Below are 15197 nucleotides of genomic sequence, written 5' to 3'. Positions count from 1 at the left end.
TGGCCAGACGACTGGGTCAGAGCATCTCTGAAACGGCAAGGCTTGTGGGGTGCTCCCGGTCAGCAGTGGTAAGTACATACCGAAAGTGGCTGAGGAGGGACAAACCACAAACCGGCGACAGGGTGATGGGCGCCCAAGGCTCATCGATGCATGAGGGCAACGAAGGCTATGCCGTCTGGTCTGTACCGACAGAAGGTCTACTATGACACTAGTCACAGAAAATTTTAATGATGGTTACAGGATGAATGTGTCACAACACACAGTGCATCGCACCCTGCTGCGTATGGGGCTACTTATCCGCAGACCGTTCAGAGTGCCCATGATGAACCCTGTTCACCGTCGAAAGTGCCTACAATTGGCACTTGAGCGTCGGAACTGGACCTTGGAACAGTGGAAGAAGGTCACCTGATCCGATGAGTCCCGTTTTCTTTTATATCACGTGGACGGCTGTGTATGTGCGTTCCATTTACCTGGTGAAGTGATGGTGCCAGGATGCACTGTGGGAAGACAACAAGCCAGTGGAGAGAGTGTGATGCTATGGGAAATGTTCTTCTGGGAAACCCTGGGTCCGGCCATTCATGTAGACATCAAATTGACAAGTGCCACCTACCTAAACATCGTTGCAGGCCAGGTACACCCCTTCATGGCAATGGTATTCCCTGATGGCAGTGGCCTCTTTCAGCAGGACAGTGCACCCTGCCACACTGCACACATTGTTCAGGAATGGTTTGAGGAACATGATGAAGAGTTCAAGGTGTTGCCCTGGCCCTAAACTCTTCATTAACCGCAAGAGAAACACACTTTGCAAAATTGCCTTTAGAAAAAAAAAAAATGAATCAGTGTGCTGATTCCATCTCTTCCTGTTTCTCAAACACAATGTCATGCAATCCAGCCACCATCTCTATGACCACGTCAGGGAACTGATTGGTTGCCTGATCTCCATCATCACTACCAAATGTGCCCTATCAATTGTGTTTTTTTTAAGCACTCATACTTACTCAGCTTAAGGCTCTTATTTTCTTTTGACACAAGGCCTCTCACCACTCACAGTAACACAGTATGTCAAAGCTTAATAATGGTACTGTTCACTTATTCAGTAGGGCCGTGGAGGAAAGCTTGTGAATTCTGTCCTGGCCATCTTCTAATTAAATGACACCCTTAACAAATAAAGTAACAAGAAAGAACATCTCAAGTCGGTTTACATGCTTCTCCTTAGATCTTGTAGACATTTGGGCTAACACAAACCAAATGGAGGAGAATAAATGGGAATGGATCACTTGCGTATGTCTGGCAGCCACTCTACAAACATGGCCTTGTGTTTGAGCTGAATATGCAAATTTGAAACAAAATATGAGTCTGATTCTCTTACACAATAATGACTTTAAAATGTGTATGTAATGTGTCATGCATACACAGTGCCCATATACTATGTCTAGGTTATTTGTGATAAGTATTCAAAACCAACTGGTGTATTTAGGTGACATCTGGTTTTGGTTGGTCATTGGGAGTCATTTTGTTGGCCATAAGGCAAAGTGACATCCTACGTACAGGAACAAACATCCCGGCCTGTTATTAAGTTCTTAGCCACTGGAATGCACTCCATCCCATGTGACTACGAACTACAGTTTAATGTCAAAGATATGTGTGTAAGTGTGTGTTTATCTTCTCTGTGTGTACCTGAGATAGAGAGAGGGAGATGATAATGTGGAGTCTAAGGGCTCGGCTCAGAAGCAGACAGCTTTGTGTAATTACGAGCATGACAGGACATGATGGGGAAGATCTGTTGTCGGCTGCAGTAAGCCTCTAATGAGTTGTGTGCTCCCTTGATCAGCTTCTATCAGCCCTATACTTCACCTCCCACAAGTCAACACAACAGCTATTTACAGACAGCTACCCAAAGTATAGTGTGTTGAAAGCATATACTCAGAAAACTGCCTGACTGCTGCCCCGTTTACAATGACAGCAACTTGCAGCAACAAAGGCAACATGAGCAAGAGCGATCATTGCCAATGTGTTGGAGGCGTGTCCAGCAATGCAACGAAGTTGCCGAAAGTTTCTCTGTGCAAATGAGTAGCGATACGATATAGCAACTACAAATAGGAGAGAAGACAATGGAGCACACATTACATGGCCCATTTTCTGTTAGATTCTGTAGTCAAGTGCAGGCAAGATGGAGGAGAAGTTAATGTTACTCCGAACCCTTATTACTGTTTTTTATGATTTGTCTCTACTTATATGCAGGGATATACTCTAATAAACAAAATTATGCATGGAAACATTGTTGGCAATCTGTTAGAGTTTGATTCATGCAATATAAGGTGCTGCAAGCGATTTTAGCCATTCTGCAATTTCCACAAGTTGAGCCACTGGATTAGCCACGCCCCCTCTCTCCAAAACCTGCACTTCAAAGATACCAAATGAGCTTTATTCCCTGATAGCACGTGTACATCATGTACCCAGACGTATATTTGATGTGTGTGTTTACATCTGGAAGACTTATTTTTTATGATGTTTGCTCATCTGCAATACGTCTATAAGACATATGTCAATAAGTATGTCTTGGATGTAAATGAGACATTCAGCAGATGTCTTTGAGACGTTTATTATTTAGAATGTTAGTAAATCTGATCTTTTTTAGATGTTTATCAGATGTTAATTAGATTGTGATGCTTTCCAGATGAAAAGATCTAAAACAGGTATCTCAGAGATGTACTATCTGGGTTGAGACTGACACCGAGCAGAAATGTTTGTCAAAAACAACAGCAGCAAAATAGTGCCCTCAACTGTCAACTGTTATGAGCAACATGGCATAAAAATGATATTAAGCCTCAATAATTCGCTGCAACTACAATTCTATGAGAATGCGCAAATGATTGGCAGGCAGAAAGCGTCAGAGAACTTGGACACATTTTTGTTTGCTGTTTACATATTCTCGTGCTGTCACAGAGACCTGTGAGATATTTCACAACACTTATTATATTAATATATTTTTTGCATACCTTTCCATGAAAAAATCACTTATAGCACCTTTGAAATTTACAAACAAAAGCTTTCCTCTGCAGAATATACATTTTTAATATCAAGAATTCTCTGTCAAAAAAGAATTAACTTTTTATATTTACTGGCAATATATCTAATTTGTGATCAGAATTTCAAAACTTATGGACAGTTGCACAGCTCACAAGGGCCAGAAACATACTTTATGCAAGTACGCATACATAGATGAAGTGCTTGGCCAATGCGCAGTTTGGTTGAACATACTTAACATGCATTCTTGTGAGGCACGTTTCTGCAACGTACTCAAGAGGCAGATAGAGTTACCTTTAAAAGTCTGTGCTGTTAAACTGGAAGTTTTATTATTCAGGTAAGTTGCTATAAATATATTGACTTTAACGAACTTGCTTAGCAATATTCTCTTCAAACTGTTGCTCTGCCATGACAGTATGCCTGAAAAAGAACTCACAGTAGAAGTGGACAGTTCAGAGTAATGTCCGCTATAGCGCCCCTTGTGGCTGAGTTGAGAATGCAATGTGTACTTGTATTTTGTTGTGAATTGCGATGACACATTTTGTAACGAAACAATGTATGAATTGGAGTTTTCGTAGCTAGAAGCGTCTGCGTTCTTCACGTACTTGCGTCAAGTATGTTTCAGCTTGATAAAGTTAGCCATCCAGCGGCAGGAACGTCAACCAGCAATCAACAGTACAGCGACCTGGCAATTGCTGGCGATAACATTTCTCAGTAAACCCCTAACCCAATCCTAAACATAACCATAAAGCGTAACCCCGTACCTAATCTCTAAACCTTGTCATGATTTTAGTAGTAAAATTACTGCTGTCTACTATGGAAGAAAGAAAACATCTGGGTTTTGAATGAGCATTCTTACAAGTTTATCCTTTAACTACAATCTAAATCTAAACCTAACCATAAAGTCTAACCCCTTACCCAGACCCTAAACCTAAATAAAGTGATGGATAGAAGGCTAGCTAAAATGTGATGCCTGTATTAGATCAATTTGAAGTTCTGTTAATTACGAAAAGGAATGAAAAGTCTTACCTTTTCATATGAGCCAAGTTATACGATATCTTAAGATTTCATGATCTCGTATGATTTTTTACTAGTCATGAGACTTTGTTGCAAACTTACCACAGAAAAATCACTGATCAAAAAGCAGTTTGTGGCTCTCATGTGCCAACAACCATTTTTAGAGACACAAAGGGAAACTGATCCTAGATCAGCACATCTGAGACACCCTCCTGCACAGCTGTGCCGCTACTGCACAATAAATCCCCCTGTCCTCAGCTCAAAACCTTATGTACACCAACTAACCAGTATTTAACGAAGGCCACAAGGCGATGGAAGCCAGGAAGAAAACGCTGTGGAGGAAAAGGGCGGTGCTCCTTTACAGACAATTTTACTCAAATAAGAGCCTTCTGAGAATACCATCAGAGACATAGCTCAGTTCCTCTCTCCCCTCATCCGTCAGTAACAACTGCCTTTGTGAAGTAAATATTGTTTTTCAGCAGTTAGCATGAGGCTTTGATAAACAAGAACATAGTAGTTTCTGTGGAGTGGCTTTGTAAAGATCTGTCATTTTCAAACTTGCATTTAAAACTTGAATCCATCATACAAGAAAATTACAGTTGTGAAAATCACTCCCTCGCTTAAAAAGGAGGCAGAAAATAAAATAACTGCAGTTGGGTTTCTCAACGCGGCTCAAATATCTCCGGCTATTTATTAGCTAAACACAAGAGAAAAACAGATATTAAACCTCTCTGGGTGTTTGTGTTGAAATCAAATAAGATACGGCCACATGTTCTTTCATTCAATTTTACAGCATGACTCTGACATTTTAGTGAGTGTTGCTGTATGTTTGAAGATAAACATTTGTATAACATTGTGTGAAATGCATGTGCCAAGCTTGTTTCTTTGTTATAAGACAAAAGATGATATAAGGCAAAAAGTCTTAAAAATTGCTTCAACACAAGTTTAGATGGATGCAAAAACTGCTGAGGAAAGCGTTCAGTATATGTGTTTATGGTGGAATGTGTCAGTGGGATGAGAATTTTAAGTTTAAATCTCTGCCAATATCCATAAAATACCAAAACCCAAGTTATATAATAGATTATACAGTTTACTGCATCCAATATACTGGAGAAACATAATGTCTAGATTGACTGTCTATCTATAGTGACTGTTTACTCAGCATGATTGAAATCCACTTTGTTTTGAGAGTAGCCTACAGATGTTTGACTAGTAAATGCAAATCAAAAGTTATTTATGGCTCCCAGTCCACCTATATCTCTCAGTACACACATCTAGAGTACACTGACATCCATGTCCACTGCTACTTCAAAAATGTAGCTGCTATTTCCTAACTTTGTGAGGAACCTTAGATGCGCCAATTTGCATACAGTATGATGTAATATTTACTCAATGTCCTTTCATTTTGAGGATCTAAAGAGACTGGACTGAAAGTGTAGCTATCCTTTAGCTTTTCCAGCTACTACAAGTCTAAGATCAAAAGATCTATATTCACAGGTTACCAGTGTAAGACCCCTCAGGAATAGAGGGTTTGCAATTTCTGAGGTAAACAGCAGGTAACTAAGTACTTCCTGTCTGTTAGCAGAGCTGGCGTGAGTGAAGGCTGAAGAAAAAGGGGGTGGGGCTCACTGCTCTTTTCTCCCTCACAAGCATCAGGCATCTCTAGCACAAAAGCTCAGCTAAATCAGGTAAACTATGTCAGTGATGTCAGGTAAACATCTGGTGCCCTGTCGTTTGTTAGAGAAACATAGGAGAAAGAGAAAGGTGATTTAGATTATGTATAATTTGTAACTGTCATAACTTTCAACTAGCTTAATGCTAACAGTGGATTTTCCCTATTTAATTAAATACAGTTATATTTATTTCCATTTCTCATAACGCTGTTCTCCAACTTGAATGAAATTTTTCAAACATTTTGCCCAGAGACCATATAGATTGAGACGGACCTCTTGTAATAAATGGTTATGTAACCCCAAAACAATTTTTTTTTTTTAGATGTTAACACGTATGCATTGAACATTGAAAACAATTATTATGTTCAATACTAAGGGGTAAGTGGTTAATTTTTTTTTTTTTTTCTCTCTCCGTTTCCTTCTTCCGGTTCAAAAACTAAAGTAAACATCACAAAATGTGAGGTAAATGTTTCTACGTCCATTTCATGAGCCTTTTTTTAAGTCCAAGGTGTGAACAACTGGTGCTGAACTAGAGGGATTTCACGTGACTTCAAAATGAATGGGAGAAATTGGAACAACCATTATGGCGAGTGTTGAAAAGGAAGTCCCGCCTTGCAGGTAAAAGAGCCAAACACCTTTTAGATACATACATTGCCTGTCAGTTTACTTGAGAATGTGCATTATCTGGACCAGCCTTAAAAATAGAGTCTTTTAGCATTATCTTAGCTTAAAAAAAGCACAATTTATGATTCCAGTGTTGTCAGATTCTAATGCTGATTTGAAATATGTTATTTTAGCATAATCTTGACCAACCATTTTGGGGATTTTGGTCTTTCCCCTTTCAAGTAGATAGGAGCTGTACTGTTATGCTGCTTGTATTTATTGAAAATAGCTGCCCGGGAGGGTTCCCAAGATGGCTGCCGAGTGGACTGACTTGCCTTGAAAGTGACTTTCTTTAGCCTTATTCACAAAGGTGCTAACATACAGTATGATGCCTTGAAGGAATTGTTCACCCCCCAAAATGAAAATGCTACCATAATTTACTCACCCTCATGTTGTCCCCAATCTGTACAAATTTCTTTCTTTGCAGAACACAAAGGGAGAAATTGATTAATATTCTAATACAAATATTATGCTAACTAATGCAAGTTCTTGCATGAACACACCTCCCACTGTGAACGAGCTTCTCTCACGCACTCATGAATATGCAATACAAGTCCAGTTTTTTTACTGTGTAAAGTTATTGCCAATTTTACAACTTCGGTTCCATGACCATGTAAAGTCAACAAACCCTAAAATGACTATAAATATTACGATTTAAACAACTTTACAGCTCAAATAATACATGAGTTTTAACAGAAGATTTAATGTAAGTGCTTTTAGAAAATTATAAGCTTCACATTTCTCCCTTTGAAACCTCCAAAAAGTGCCTCACTGTAATTTAGATTTTTGCTTTTTTTTGAAAGGATGAGTAAGTTGAAATAATTTTTTGTGGTAATCAACAATATGCCACAAATGCTGTCAATTGTACCCGGAATATTCCTTAAAATTTCAGGTTGTTTCTCACCAAAACCCATATGCCTTCAGAAGACTTGTAATATGACTACTTTTATGATATTTCTGCATCTTTCTTGAAGCTTGAAAATGAATCCCTAACCTCTGTTGTTGCATTGAAAAAAACAACTGAATTTTAATTAAAACATCTCCTTTTGTGTTCTGCATAAGAAAGTCATGCAAGTTTGTAAAAACATGTGGGTGAGTTAATGATTACAGAATTGTACTTTTCAGGTGAACCATATATTTAAATAAAAATTAGATAATTTAAACATTTATTATGGTCTAAAATCAACATGGAAAATATTATTTTAATGGATGATTTTCATTTAACTTTTTCATCACTTTAATTATTTGCTTTTGGCCAAAAAGTTTTGGCATCTTTTTCAAAACCCAAAGAGGTTGATTCAATTGTAACTATACATACATAAGGTGAAAACTATTACATTTACATTTATTAATTTAGCAGTCATCCAAAATGACTTAAATGCATAGAAAATCATAACCTTTCTTGTCTAATTTAATCAATTGTTTTAACTTTAATTGATAAACATAACTACTGTATCTGGTCATTCTCTTTCTCTCTCATTCTGTGTGTCTGTATTTCAGCTGTCGTGGGTGAGATTATGCCCCATGTGCCTTTGACGAGACGGCTTGCTCTGCACTAGTGCATTAATCCACATTCCTCACACTGCAAGTTCAAAGTGCACGCTCGCTCTGCTGATCATGTTCCGAACTGGCCTGGGATTTGAGAGATTCTTGAAAGGTTGAAGGCACAAGGCATTGCTGAAACCCCCCAAAATATGACACCTCCCCTCTTTAGACACACCACTCAAAAACTAATTTTCATTTAATGCTGTACAATGCAAAAAAGATTAAACAACAGAGGTCAGACCTGTTTTGAGAGAGCTAGAACACTGATGCTGGCCTTATTTTTTATTAAGCTAAGTTAATGGGTTTTGCTGTTTTATTTTTCCTTTAACATGTTTTATTTGTCTGCAGGCACACTGGACTCCCTCCAGTTTCTAAGACTCTCATTAAACACTTTGATATTATCTGACATGTTTGAGCAGGCACATTTTAACAACACTTCACAGTATGAGAATGTACTGTAAGTAAGAAACATGCTGCCGGTTATTGTTAACAGCTCATAAACATTTGCGATTCCAATGGAGAGGATCATAAATATATCCGAATATGATTCCAAACACTGGAATCCTGACAACCACGAGACCCTCGTGAATTGATTACCAATTCATAAACATGCTTCACTCTATGTTATAACCACAGATGTACAGTTGAAGTCAGAAGTTTACATACACCTTAGCCAAATACATTTAAACTTATTTAAACAATTCCTTACATTTAATTGTAGAAAACTTTCCCTGTCTTAGGTCAGTTAGGATCACTACTTTATTTTAAGAATGTGAAATGTCAGAATAATAGTAGAGAGAATTATTTATTTCAGCTTTTATTTCTTTCATCACATTCCCAGTAGGTCAGAAGTTTACATACACTTTGTTAGTATTTGGTAGCAATGCCTTTAAATTGTTTAACTTGGGTCAAACGTTTTGGGTGGCCTTCCACAAGCTTCTCACAATAAGTTGCTGGAATTTTGGCCCATTCCTCCAGACAGAACTGGTGTAACCGAGTCAGGTTTGTAGGCCTCCTTGCTCGCACACACATTTTCAGTTCTGCACACAAATTTTCCATTGGATTGAGGTCAGGGCTTTGTGATGGCCACTCCAGTACGTTGACTTAGTTGTCCTTAAGCCATTTTGCCACAACTTTGGAGGTATACTTGGGGTCATTGTACATTTGGAAGACCCATTTGCAACCAAGCTTTAACTTCCTGGCTGATGTCTTGAGATGTTGCTTCAATATATCCACATGTCGATGTAGGACTCGTTTTACTGTGGATATAGATACTTGTCTACCTTTTTCCTCCAGCATCTTCACAAGGTCCTTTTTGTTCTGGGATTGATTTGCACTTTTCGCACCAAACTACGTTCATCTCTAGGAGACAGAATGTGTCTCCTTCCTGAGCGGTATGATGGCTGCGTGGTCCCATGGTGTTTATTCTTGCGAACTATTGTTTGTACAGATGAACGTGGTACCTTCAGGCATTTGGAAATTGCTCCCAAGGATGAACCAGACTTGTGGAGGTCCACAGTTTGTTTCTGAGGTCTTGGATGATTTCTTTTGATTTTCCCATAATGTCAAGCAAAGAGGCACTGAGTTTGAAGGTAGGCCTTAAAATACATCCACAGGTACACCTCCAATTCAGTACACCTCCTATCAGAAGCTAATTGGCTAATTGTCTAAAGGCTTGACATCATTTTCTGGAATTTTCCAAGCTGCTTAAAGGCACAGTTAACATAGCGTATGTAAACTTCTGACCTACTGGAATTGTGATATAGTCAATTAAAAGTGAAACAATCTGTCTGTAAACAATTGTTGGACAAATTACTCATGTCATGCACAATGTAGATCTCCTAAAGGACTTGCCAAAACTATAGTTTGGTAATATTAAATCTGTGGAATGGCTGAGTATTAATGACTTCAACCTAAGTGTATGTAAACTTCTGACTTCAACTGTATTTTGCAGCACTAGTTAGTGAAGGGTGTGTATTACACACAGAAAAGTTTTTATATATATGTATATATATATATATATATATATATATATATATATATATATATATATATATATATATATATAAAGAGCAACCCCAAAAGCCCTAGAAGGCGAAAGAAAGAAAAGGGTGGTTCTTTTTCTCTGACCGTGATGTTAACGTCTGCAAAAATGCACATTAAACCATTTCAGAGTTTATGTTTTAAAATATATGTGGGCCAGGGAAGAAGTTCCCTGTTATTATACTGTCAAAGGAACATGCCTTTTATCCCATTCACTGCAATAAAGCATCCATTCCCCTCCAAGGGCCAACAATAACTGTTAACTTCTTGTGCATTGAGTATGTAGGGCTGCAATGATTTGGAAAGTGTACAGGGGACAAATTTGAGAGGAAGCATATGAAAGAGACTCGGGTTCTTCAAGTGAACTAAAATGTAAAATGATAGTACATGTTTTTTTTTTTTTCTCTGAGTGTGTTTCCTGTACTACCTCTAATATAAAGAAGTGCAGTCATATAAAACTTGGACAAGAGATAGTATTTAAACACATTTCAGGTTTAAGGTTGACACTGAAAAAATAAAGCCTATGGGTAAAGACACAAAAGAGATTTTTATAAGAGTATTTTAGGACTCACTTCACTTCGTGTTTGCAATGCAGAAAAATAAAGGAGTAAACGGACCGACAAGCTCCACTGTCAAACACACCTTTCTTCAGTCAGTGGAATTAACAATAAGTAGTGTGAGAAGCTAAGTTTACAGAGGATCAGTTCCCATCTGACTTCTTTTCCAAAGAAGCCCAGCAGCAGTAACTGTGAAAGAGTTGGAGGCTGAGTGACTGTGGCCTAGGGAAGAGTTTCCAGGGTGAGTCAGTCAGAAGTGTAGTGCTACTGTAAAACAAGACATGAGTGTAATAGCTACCACACTACAATCCCATGCCCTCATGCTGTTGCTAATGATTCCAATGTCTCAGTCAAGCGGTTGCAACTGTGCACGTGTTGACATACTGAGACATTAGCCAAGACTTCTCCCTCTGGGGATAATGAGCTTGTCAATATTGTATGAAACTCAGCCTCACAGTACCACCCAATGTGGCGCCAAACACTCATTGAATAAGAGCGTTATAGAAACAAGAGTTTTGACAGGAAAGATGACAATACTACCATGATTCGTTGTTGAACATGTGATATTTACAATGGAAGATCTGTACAGTGAGCAACATTCAAGCAGATCAAAGGTGGTGAATATTAACACTGAAAAAAATCACACAACAGCTCTGGCCCAAAACGCTGGCTTCTGCCTATATAGACAGCTGACTTCTAAGGGGCTGTTCAGACCGATCGCATTCTTACACTAAAAAAAGCTAGACACAACCAAACTGATCTCACTGTCAATTCATAAACAGTTTGTTGACATTTCTTGAGCTAAACTCTGTCTGTGTATAGCGAAATTCGAAGCACTGCCCCCAGTGGCCGAAGCGGGAAGTGTTTTTGAATGCATGGGTACATGTGAGCTCCTGTTTCTGGGTGAAATATCCAAAGCAAGAATGTGCAAAAAGCGTGTTGTTACTAACTGTAAATGATGTAATAAAGTGAAGAGAAATGGATATTTTAGTAATTCTAGCCCCAAACCCTAACCCTATACCTAACCGCCAGTGGAGTAAAAATGCAAACTTAGAGGGAAAATGTTGGTTGCAACACAGAAGAAGGTAAATGCGCTTGACCTGATACAAAAATGTCCATCTAGCTCATGTTTACAAAGAAAAACAATGGAAAAAGGGCATAGACAGACACGAAAACGCATTCTGTGTACGGCCCCCTAAGGCAGCTTAACTAACTCTAACTGAAATGGAACCTCATAAGTGGATAATTTGGTATTAGCACACACAAAATTCACTGGAGACTCAACTAATAATTTATTCCAGTAAATGTTTATGTAAGCATGTTGCCAAGCTAACACCATGATATTCTCATAAGCATAAAAACATACAAATATTTTGTAAAACAGTCCATTTAAATTAAGTTGAACTATTTTTATCAATACTTCTCGGTATTGAATGAAATTGAAAGTCAATTAATAATCGACATGCTTCTACTTTTTGGAACAGCCTTTGCATCAGGAGCTTAGGCTATGATGCTTTAGGCCACGTCCACACTAATACATTTTCCACACCACTGACAAGCTGTTTTTGACAGCAAAAACTGAGCTTTTCGAAAACGCTGTCCTAAGTGGATAAATTTGAAGATGGCGTCTTCGCGTTGTAGTGTGGATAGGGAAAATGGAGATATCTGAAAACGATGATGTATTTGTTGTCATGTGACACAATCATGTGATCCATTCACCTCAAGATGGCATCCCAAGTTGTAGCGACGTTGTTGTGCCTGCTATTCACTTTGATAACATTGTTAAAGATAAATTTTACTTTGAACAACCTTCACTTTGCAGGAAGTTTACTCTGAATTGTTGTCCGGTGACAGAACATGAGGACAATTGCACTTCAGACCATACATGGAACGCACAATTTTTTTTGTATATGTGGAAGGGGGATTTATGAGTTTTGATACAATTCAATGTGGACGAGAAACTTATGGAAAACAGCAGTGTGGACGGACAGCGTTTGGAAAACAAAAACGCAGTTTTCAAATGTCTCCAAATTAATGTGGATGTAGCCTTAAATGGCTACCTATATAGGAAGCTCACTAGCTTTTGGAACAGAGCCATTCACACACCAGAGGTCATCCTCGACCCACTAGTCTAACACAACTAATAAATCAAATCTACCATAGTCTCTTTATACAAAAAGTGCAAATTGTTAAACTTTTTTGGAATCCTTCGGTTATAAGAAAGAATACCAGCATGAAGTTGCTCCTTGTCTAAGCCAATAATACAAACAGTCTCTCTTCTCCTCAAGCCTCTAATTCAAGTAAAGTGCTTCAACAGCAACAACCATATGGTTGATGCTTTCAAGTGTTCTCTTTTAATTTCTTGCTTGCAGTACCTCCTTTAGAAGGGTTCAAATAAAACGTCTTAGCCCAATGGGTCCTTTCCAAATCCACAAAGGAAAACAAACTCCAAAGCTATCAGACAAACTCCAGCTTCCCTCGGCCACTGCACTTTCCCCAGTGGACCAATGATAGAAGTCTCTGGCTACTACGGTCAGACTGCCAAATCTTGTCGCAGCTCAGGCAACAGTTCTCATGGCCTCCCACTGGCACCATACACTCAAGGTCCAGTTTGGCCATGTGACCCTTGGTGAGGTGCTGGCCGTGGAAGCTGTAGTGAAGGCGGGAGAGCATCTCTCGCCGTTGTTGCCGCAGTTTACGGTTTTCGCTGCGGAGCATGCGCAGGGCCAACATGATGAGGAGGACCAAGATGAGACCACCAGCGATGGGTACGGTGATGACCGCAGCACGGAACCATACCTCTTTGGAGGAAGGGATTTCCTGTAGTCGTGCTACCACATGACGAATGCCTTCGGTTTGATGTCGACTTCTTTCTGAATAAGAACAGATGTTTATGTATATTGTCAAGTCTCTATGAAAATATTATAGAAAAGCACTGACAGAGGTAGTTTCATCAACCAAGCAAAGGGCTAAATGTAATACTTCAGCTTCAGATTATCTCAAAATTGCCAAATATCAGCCACTGTATCGATCTGTCCCTAGCAATAACTAAAGAACACTTTTATTTTATTAAGATATCATCATACCATGACTTTCTTCTCCTCTGTATGTAAGATCTTGCAAGCCTCTGTAATTGCACATATCCTCATTGCAGCACTGAAGTGTAGCAGGTCCATGGATGGTATCATAGTTTGACTCTGGATGGCAAATGTTTCCTGAGTTCAGGAGAGGTTCGTAACACCCGTGAGAGAGTGGAGACTTTGTGTTTTGAGGATCTAAGATGCGTGTGAAGCAGGCGTTCAGCTCCGATTTGCACATGTAACCAGTAGCCACGCAGTGGGGAGCATCGCAGTAACATCGTATTTCTCCTGTTAAAACAAAATAAATGTTTAGAAAAGTCTTGTCTAAGACTAATGTACTGATAAAATGCACTTCTTTACAAGTTTCACACACAACTGAAAACAAGAGTTAGCATTCAGTTCATTACTGAGCTCCAAACTCGTGTGACATTTATTAATCATTATACATTACTGTATAATTATTAAACATTATTTACATTTCATATGATGCCATTTTGGCAAATGACTAACATTACATGTTAGGCAAGTTCTTTAAGACCTTTGTAAAGATGCTGATCAATAATAGCAATGCAAAACCTAACAGAGTGGCATATCTAATAAATATTAATAGATGAAAATGAATTGAAGAAAAATAATGAGATATTCAGAGATCTTTTGGTTACACTTTACATAAGTGTGCATATTACATTGTAATTACTGCATAATAATAACTTTATATGTCACTATGTTAACGGCTTGTAAATACGCGGTGAGCATTATTATCATTTAAATGAATTAAATGTATAAGTAGGCTAATACGTGCTCCATTCACTCACCTTTAGTGAGGAGAACAGCCATAGCGCAAAGCTCGAGCTGAAGCCAAATGGAAACGAGACTGCTGTGTCGCTCCATTTGAGAAAAAAAATAAAAAAATCTTTCTTCCTCCGTTTCAGATTTTCATCGATACGGACTTTACACTCATTAAGACTGCATCACTGTCCGAAACGTTTTCCAACTCGCTCTGTTCAATACTTCTCGGACCATTTTTGGATGGAAATGATCACATCCTGACTCTGTCTTCGCGACTCTTCAAAACTCCAGATTAAATCAGCTCCGCGCAGAAAAACAGAAGTGCTGTTGTTTGAACAAACATTAAAAGTCCATATTAAACATAATCCATTTTCTGTTAAAGGTACAAAGCAAGACTATCAATCTCGACAACTATTCAAACGGACAACGTCTTATGTAGTCTGCGCTTGAGCACTCTTAAATGTTGAAGACTTGAGAATGAGAGAGAGTCACTGGGCCAGCGGAACTTGTTCACTGACATGCATGTAGAAGCTGTGACTGACTGTTCCCTCCCCATGTGCCCATAGACGGCAAATACATGTTCTGTAGGAACTGACTTGACTTCCTCATTGTTTAGGGTTCTAGTGACCCCTATGCTGTGAAAAAAGTAATAGTAAATACAAATGTTTCTTTTGATTTAAAGCAAACAGATTAAAAAAAAATATATTTTACACTCTGTGTTACTACCGAGAAGGCATGACATTTTCAGAAAAGTGTTGTAAAAAAAAAAAAAAAAAAACTTAAAACAGCAACACACCAAATCT

The 15197-nt window shown here is 38.6% G+C and overlaps 1 protein-coding gene and 1 long non-coding RNA gene across 3 annotated transcripts; one reads left to right on the top strand and one right to left on the bottom strand.

Moving 5' to 3' along the window:
• Positions 1–5058: 5058 nt before the first annotated feature.
• LOC127442043 (uncharacterized) lies at positions 5059–9947 on the top strand. 2 transcript variants are annotated; one of them, XR_007897426.1, is made up of 5 exons: positions 5059–5732; positions 6040–6095; positions 6220–6335; positions 6567–6690; positions 7881–9947. It is a non-coding gene; the product is annotated as an uncharacterized LOC127442043 (long non-coding RNA). The 2 variants fall into 2 exon arrangements; XR_007897427.1 differs by lacking the exon at positions 6567–6690.
• Positions 9948–10035: 88 nt separating this feature from the next.
• LOC127442031 (BMP and activin membrane-bound inhibitor homolog) lies at positions 10036–14929 on the bottom strand. Its single transcript, XM_051699701.1, has 3 exons — positions 14421–14929; positions 13612–13893; positions 10036–13398 (listed from the first exon to the last, which is right to left on the bottom strand). Exons 1-3 carry the CDS (start codon positions 14494–14496, stop codon positions 12983–12985), a joined length of 774 nt encoding a protein of 257 aa, XP_051555661.1. The 5' UTR covers positions 14497–14929; the 3' UTR covers positions 10036–12982.
• Between the last annotated feature and the right edge of the window lie 268 nt (positions 14930–15197).

This window comes from Myxocyprinus asiaticus, chromosome 6 (genome assembly GCF_019703515.2).
Source record: "Myxocyprinus asiaticus isolate MX2 ecotype Aquarium Trade chromosome 6, UBuf_Myxa_2, whole genome shotgun sequence".
Taxonomy (NCBI): Eukaryota; Metazoa; Chordata; class Actinopteri; order Cypriniformes; family Catostomidae; genus Myxocyprinus; species Myxocyprinus asiaticus.
This window is presented reverse-complemented; position numbering and strand designations above follow the sequence as displayed.